This window comes from Sinocyclocheilus anshuiensis, unplaced genomic scaffold (assembly GCF_001515605.1).
Source record: "Sinocyclocheilus anshuiensis isolate Anshui unplaced genomic scaffold, SAMN03320099.WGS_v1.1 scaffold229, whole genome shotgun sequence".
Classification (NCBI taxonomy): Eukaryota; Metazoa; Chordata; class Actinopteri; order Cypriniformes; family Cyprinidae; genus Sinocyclocheilus; species Sinocyclocheilus anshuiensis.
Genome location: NW_015537957.1, coordinates 1,445,515 through 1,452,632, shown reverse-complemented (window position 1 = coordinate 1,452,632; position 7,118 = coordinate 1,445,515). Strand labels below are relative to the sequence as shown.

At 34.6% G+C, this 7,118-nt stretch overlaps 2 protein-coding genes across 3 annotated transcripts in view; one reads left to right on the top strand and one right to left on the bottom strand.

Moving 5' to 3' along the window:
• The window catches only part of LOC107665874 (serine/threonine-protein kinase LMTK2-like), a 48,587-nt gene extending 47,464 nt beyond the window's left edge, over nt 1–1,123 (bottom strand). For both annotated transcript variants that reach the window (XM_016456933.1, XM_016456940.1), the window contains exon 1: nt 616–1,123. In XM_016456933.1, coding sequence (XP_016312419.1) covers nt 616–697 — 82 coding nt within the window. In that variant the 5' untranslated portion in view covers nt 698–1,123. The remainder of the gene's footprint in view (nt 1–615) is intronic.
• A 3,458-nt stretch (nt 1,124–4,581) lies between these two features.
• LOC107666047 (parvalbumin beta 1-like) lies at nt 4,582–6,801 on the top strand. The gene is made up of 4 exons (XM_016457141.1): nt 4,582–4,647; nt 4,941–5,021; nt 6,358–6,490; nt 6,591–6,801. Exons 2-4 carry the CDS (start codon nt 4,961–4,963, stop codon nt 6,799–6,801), a joined length of 405 nt encoding a protein of 134 aa, XP_016312627.1. The 5' UTR covers nt 4,582–4,647; nt 4,941–4,960.
• The last annotated feature ends 317 nt before the right edge of the window (nt 6,802–7,118 follow it).

The window sequence follows — 7,118 nt, the reverse complement described above, 5'->3', positions numbered from 1 at the left end:
TGTGTGTGTGCACTTTGGATGGGATAAATGCAGAGCACTAATTCCAAGTGTGGGTCACCATACTTGGCCACGTCACGTCACTTTCACTTTTTCACTTTCAAATGCATAAATATAGAGTCAGGTGTTTGATGACCGTATCACTTACTCACCACATCTGCTTGCAAAACCTCTCACAGTGACACATACATGGATCATCGTGAAGGCCAACACAAAGGTCTAAGATTTACCTATTACACGACACTCACTACTGACTCATTAAAGCACTCAAAAGACCAAAACCAGGAGTAATTTAACATCGAAGCATGACCAGTCAATGCATGAATACATTTCCAGTTCCAAAACAATGGCAATGTTGAATTAGTGCTTATTTGCTGATGGTTTTGCTCACTGTCAAGGCGGTTTTACAGACAGGACAACTGTCAACTCACCTACTGAAAGCATAACAAAAGACGACCATGGTATTTGGACATGTCCCATGTCCCTTGGCGTATCATGTCAATATCTGATACCATAACACTATACCATAATAGCCCCAAACTACATTTATAAAGGTCAACATGACTGAAATATGCAAAACGCGCATTATAATGTGACTGACAGTGTTGGATAACTTACCTGCGAGTGTTTTTGACACTGGAGCAGCTTGTGAGAGACTGGCAAATCCTAGTAAACACACACCTCCACGAAGAGCCTCCATCCTCAGCACTGCAGCTAATCCACTACCTCAACTACCTAGAAACAGCTATCACATCTAAATAAATACCGCAAAAGACGCCTAAATTGGCTCATCTATGTCTATGTACATCTATATCGTTATATCCGCCGTGTCAAAGACTCATGTTGTGTGATATTAGTCATAGGTCGCGTTATGAGCGTTAGCTAACACGACAGTTCTGTGATGTTTATGAAGCTAAGCTAATGCTAACCGCTACCGGCGTCTTATTTACGATTGTGTCTCATCGTTTTAAACCGCTCGTTCGTTTACTACCTCTCTCGGACGATTAAATGTGCGGATATGTCTTTTCCCAGCATTGTAAAGCTTCTGGGTTCGTGGAAAAATCAAAAGCGCAGTAAACAGAGTGGTCCAGCATCACCTTTCCGTACGAGCGCCATGTTTCGTGACGTCGCGGTGACAGAAACTGACGGCGATTAGATGTCAGAGAGAGAAAAGAGAGAGAGAAAAGAGAGAGAGAGATTGTGTGAGAGAGAAAAGAGAGAGAGAAAAGAGAGAGAGAAAAGAGAGAGAGAGATTGTGTGAGAGAGAAAAGAGAGAGAGAAAAGAGAGAGAGAGAGATTGTGTGAGACAGAAAAGGTTTCGACTGTGATGAGCAATGCAAAACCTGTATTAGGAGGAAACTGTCACAACATCCTGTAGGCTACTGATTTGATTTGATTTGATTTGTATTCTTAGCACAAAGGCCTATTATTATTATTTTTTTTTTTATCTCTGCGGGAGAATAATTATTATTACATGTATTATAAATCCCATGTAATATATAATAATGTAATTATGAATAATAATAATAATTATAATTATATTATTATTTTTTATTTTTTTATTTTTTTTTATGCAATTTATTATAACAGGTTACATTGCTAAAGGGCTAATGCAGTTTCTCTGAAATGAGATTTGCAGGGTGGGGTGTCTAGATTTAATTTATTTATTTATTTATCGCCACTTATTTTGAGGTCATTTGATGAAAATGATGACGAAAATGTATGAAGATAATGAGAACCTCTGAAATTAGACAAAATATTTTTTTTTCGAGGCAGGCCTAATTTAATCAATAGTATTTCAGTAACAGTTTTATAAGGCATTTGGTGTAAAAAGCCTCGTTGTTGAGGCTAAGAAATTAATTTGTGGTTTGAAGCACATTGCCTGTTAAAGGTTTTTTTTGTTGTTTTTTTTTTTGAAAGGAGTCTCTTATGCTTACCAGGCTGCATTTATTTGATTAAAAGTAAAACCCATAATTACTATTAATAACTAATGCTGCCGGTTGGAAGTTTGGAATGATGATATTTTAAATGCTTTTCACAGAAGTCTCTTATGCTCACCAAGGCTTCTTTTATTTGATTAAAAATACAATAAGAAGCAGGTATGTTGTGAAATATTATTACAATTTCAAAGAACTGCTTTCTGTTTGATTATATTCTATTAGATTATATTATATTTAAAACTGAATTTATTTCTTGTGATGCAAAGCTGTATTTTCAGCATCATTACTCCAGTCTTCAGTGTCACATGATCCTTCAGAAATCATTCTGATATGCTGACTGCTGCGAAATTATTATTTGTATTTAATTACTAATAATGGTTCTAATTGTTAGTAAAGTTGAAAACGATTTTTGCTGCTTAATATTTTTTTGGAAATCATGATGCATTTTTTTCAGGATTCTTATGAATGATGAATAGAAATTCATATAACGGCATTGATTTAAAATAAAAAAAATGTTGTAACCTTAAATGTCTTTACTGTGCAGTTTTGATCTATTCAATGCATCCTTGCCGAATGAAAATATTTCTTTCTTTCTTTTTTTTTTGAAAAATCTAAATCATATATCCCTAACTTGTGAATGGTGTATCAGGTTTTCCACAAAAACATACAGCACCATAGCTTCATTTAACAACAGCAGAATCATAGAAGGAGCTGTTACAAAATACCTGAGATGTATAAAATAAAAATGAAAATGGGATGAATACTTAAATGTTACAAAAACGGCTTTTTACATCAAAAGTATATGACATTTCGCTCTCTCACTATGGCTCATATATCCACACTATACTGTATCACCATAGAAACCCACTCCCCAATGCCTTTTCCCAGTGTTCACCACCAGCTTATACAGTATGCTCGCCATATTAATGTTTCATCGAAAGAAATATCTTTGATATTTTTCCACAAAAATGGCTTTGTTCCTCCGGTTTTATTTATAAGGTTCTTGTCTGTGCCCTTTACACAAAAACAAACAAACAAACAAAACAAATAAAGGCCAGAAATAACAGAAAAATGTATACACTGTTAACATTTAATCTAGTTTCAACTATTATATCCCTAGGGAAATTAAATATACTAAAATGTATTTGAAATACATTAAGTATACTACATACATTTACATATTTATGTACTTAATTAAATGTCCTGCAATACTTTTAGTATACTAAATCATACGAAATACAAAAATCATACAATCCTCATCAATAGTGACATTAAAACACACTTTAGACTTAATATTAAGAAATGTGCATTGTCCAAATAAAGTTTAATCATAATTTATATCAGTGATATATCAGTAAATATGTAAACAGATCTGAACTATACTGAAATAAATGCATTTTATGAAATAATTTTTAATATTTTAAATATACTTCTTTTTTTTTTTACTAAGATTTACATTATAGCCATCCAGCTTTAATTTCTAACTGATCGTCAGGTTAAATCCTAGTAGAAATGACAGAAAGTATTATAAAAAGTTAAATGGATGGGAAGATATTTGATCATAACATTTATAATGGTGTACAAATGGTGTAAAATGCCTCACAAGAACAAATACGGGATAAATAAACAAATACAATAACAAGTATATAAGTATTTGAATATTTTATTGGTGACACTTTACAATAATCTTTCATTTGCTAACAGTAATTAACATAAACTAACATTTAACAAGCTTCTATAGCATTTATCAATATTTATTAATTAATATATAAACAACATTTATTATTAATATATGTAACCCTGGAGCACAAAACCAGTCATAAGGGTCAATTTTTTGAAAGTGAGATTTATACAACATCTGTAATCTGAATAAATAAGCTTTCCATTGATGTATGGTTTGTTAGGATATGACAATATTTGGTTGAGATACAACTATTTGAAAATCTGGAATCTGAGGGTGCAAAAAAATCAGAATATTGATAAAATCACCTTTAAAGTTGTCCAAATGAAGTTCTTAGCAATGCATATTACTAATCAAAAATTAAGTTTTGATATATTTACAGTAGGAAATTTACAAAATATCTTCATGGAACATTATCTTTACTTAATATCCTAATGATTTTTGGCATAAAAGAAAAATCAATAATTTTGACCCATACAATGCATTTATGGCTATTGCTACAAATATACCCCAGCGACTTAAGACTGCTTTTGTGCTCCAGGGTCACATATTTATTAATTCATTTATTATTTATTTTTTTATCATATTTATTGTATGAACATATTGATAAGGCGACCTCATCTCATCACCATCAACATTTTTGTGCTGATTCTATATTTTATTGTTAAATATGATTGTGATTTTTCATTGTAATTTGGTTTTGCAATTCAGCCCAAACCAGAAGAAATTTCCTTCCCAGCATCATCACAGGTCTCAGTAGTAAGCCAGAGCCAAGCTCACCTGAGCTCTTCATAAGCATATGCAAAAATAACATCCTTTCAAACCAATAGCTATCAGAAATGATCTGCTTGGATTAGCTAATGAGGAGGGAGGTGTTTTGTGGCCTCCTTGGGTTTAAGGGCACGGGTTTCACGCTCTCTCTGCACTTTAGCTCCCAGAACAGCAGGAGAGGGTCTCTGTTTCTCCATTGTTCCTGAAGATACACCTGAAGAGAAGCATACATCACTTCCCACCACCACCTGTCCAACGGTGAGTGCCTGCTTCTTAACATATACTATACTGCTCAAATGAAGTTGTTTTTGGTATCTAAATCAGAATTTTGAATACAGAAGTTACATTTTTTTAATTGCAATTGCATCCTTGCATTTTCCCAAGCGCATAAGTAATATGAGCTTAGCAGCATTTATGTTAATGTTTATACTAGTTTATTGGTACATTCAAATTGGACAGAAAAGCTTGTAAAAACTTCACTGTTCAATTAAAACAGGCATATACTGGATTTAGTATTCTGTTGGATCTCTAATTGCAATTTGTATTTGTAGTACTTAGTTTTTGAAGAAACATGGCACTTGCAGCACACCTGAAGCAAGATGACATTGCTGCAGCTATCCAGGCTTGTCAAGGTGTGACACACACACACACACAGTCACTCATCAACACATGCAACTGATATTTATGCTCATCTACAAGAACACATATTCATGTGTGCTTACACATGTTAAACAGCTATTCTCACTAACAGCAACAACATAAAGAGCTGCTTTAGTTACAGCTACACACACACACGCTCAGAGGGAGACTCCCATAGGCCGGGCATTGGGGATGGGTAGATCCAGGTATCCAGGCAGCCGGAGACTGGGGAGCAGCTGCCACCAGGATACCAGTGTGTTTGTGCCAAACATCCAGAACACACACACACTCTCTCTCACACACACACACACACACACACACACACACACACGCTCTCTCACACAATGCAATATGTCTAATATCTATTTTTGAATCACATGCACATGCAAATTACAGTCTCCGAAAAAACGGTACAAAGCGGTACCCATAAAAAGGTACTAATATGTACCTCTAAATGACTAATTATGTAGCTTTAAAGTAATATGTAGCATTTAGGGGTAAATAAGGTACAGAGATGTTTTGCTTTTGTAACTTAGGGTTTATTAAAAATTATTATACAACCATATTGAGTTAGCATTAATGCAACTAGTAGCAGTCCATTGTGCATCAATGCCAAAGTCAGACCAGAAAAGCTGTTGGTATTCTATTCCACTCTAAAATAAAATAACATTTAATAAATAAAAAAAAGGCCTACATTTCAGATTTATCTGAGTATGAAATTTCCATACAGTTTTAACATAAACTACTGTAATAAGTGATGCATATTCATCAGTAAAACATACATTAAACAGGTAAGAAATTGGTAAGATTTCTGCACAAATCATGGCATAGTTTATAAACTATTTGCATCTACTAGATTTTATTTAAGTAATTATGCATTTGAATGCATTTATTCAAGCATGTTCATTGTGAAAACCATTTATTCAGTTTAAAAGTATGAACATAGTTACAATATCACTGAAAAAAAAAGTGGTCTAGAAACAAATTTCACTTAGAAATTGCTCGTAAATTGCACAATTAATTATAAAGAAAAGGGCAAATAACAAACTGAAATTTGCAAGTAGAAAAACTGAAATAGTATTTTCTTGTAAAATGTACTCCAGTGATGTTAATGTAAGGCTAGCTGTGGAACAAGCAATATTCATGATCACTGATGATATATAATACATAAAGTTTAACTTTTGTTTATTTTCACGTATGTATGGCTGCCGAATATGCATCGCATTTGGTTTATTAGCTTGTGTTCATTCGAAATGGACGGAACTTTCATATCTTTTTAGGTCTAGACATTTCATATTCTATTTTGTTTATCATATTTTTGTCTTTCAGCCCCAGGGACTTTCAACTTCCAGGCGTTCTTTGAACATGTGGGCCTGCTAGGTAAAGCTGCTTCCGACGGGGAGAAGGTGTTCAAGGCCCTGGACCAGGACAAGAGCGGATTCATTGAAAAAGAGGAGCTGAAGTAAAGCATTCTCTTTAAACCTTGTCTATTCATGGATTGTAGCACTAGTATATGTAGTTGAATTGTCGCACGCTGTTCTTTGATTGTGTCTCCTCTCCAGACGCTTCCTCCAGAACTTCTGCCCGAAGGCCAGAGAGCTCACAGAGGCCGAGACCAACACTCTCCTGGCAGCTGGAGACAGTGATGGAGACGGCAAAATTGGCATGCAAGGTAAATCCAAATCAGCTCTTAGGCCTTGCAGAATAGGCCCCAGGGAGCCGTACTCCTGTAGAAACCAGGGCTCCTCCTTCACTGTCTGGCTCCTGACTTAATCAGCTGGACAAATGAGAATTAGACCAATTCTACTTCCTGGGAATTCACTGACTCTGGCAGTGAAGAAAATAACTTAGATTTGCATGTGAGAAGCATCCGCACTTTCATATTTACAGAATGTATTTTTTTCTTTCTTTCTGAGAAGTGTTCTATCATAGTAGATTACCGGTACATTCTAACATTTGGGGAATTTGGAAACATGGCCTAAAGATTTCTGCTTATATTGTTCAAATTAGTTTTGTAGAAGCTCACACACACACACACACACAAACACTCTCTCTCTCTCTCTCTCTCACACACACACACACACACACAC

What these genes read in the sequence shown, in the direction of transcription:
- LOC107666047 (XM_016457141.1), top strand. Translation starts at nt 4,961, where the DNA reads ATGGCACTTGCAGCACACCTGAAGCAAGATGACATTGCTGCAGCTATC. An exon ending in AGCTATCCAGGCTTGTCAAG is followed by an intron (nt 5,022 to 6,357) that starts GTGTGACACACA and finishes TTTGTCTTTCAG; the next exon opens with CCCCAGGGACTTTCAACTTC. An exon ending in ATTGAAAAAGAGGAGCTGAA is followed by an intron (nt 6,491 to 6,590) that starts GTAAAGCATTCT and finishes TCTCCTCTCCAG; the next exon opens with ACGCTTCCTCCAGAACTTCT.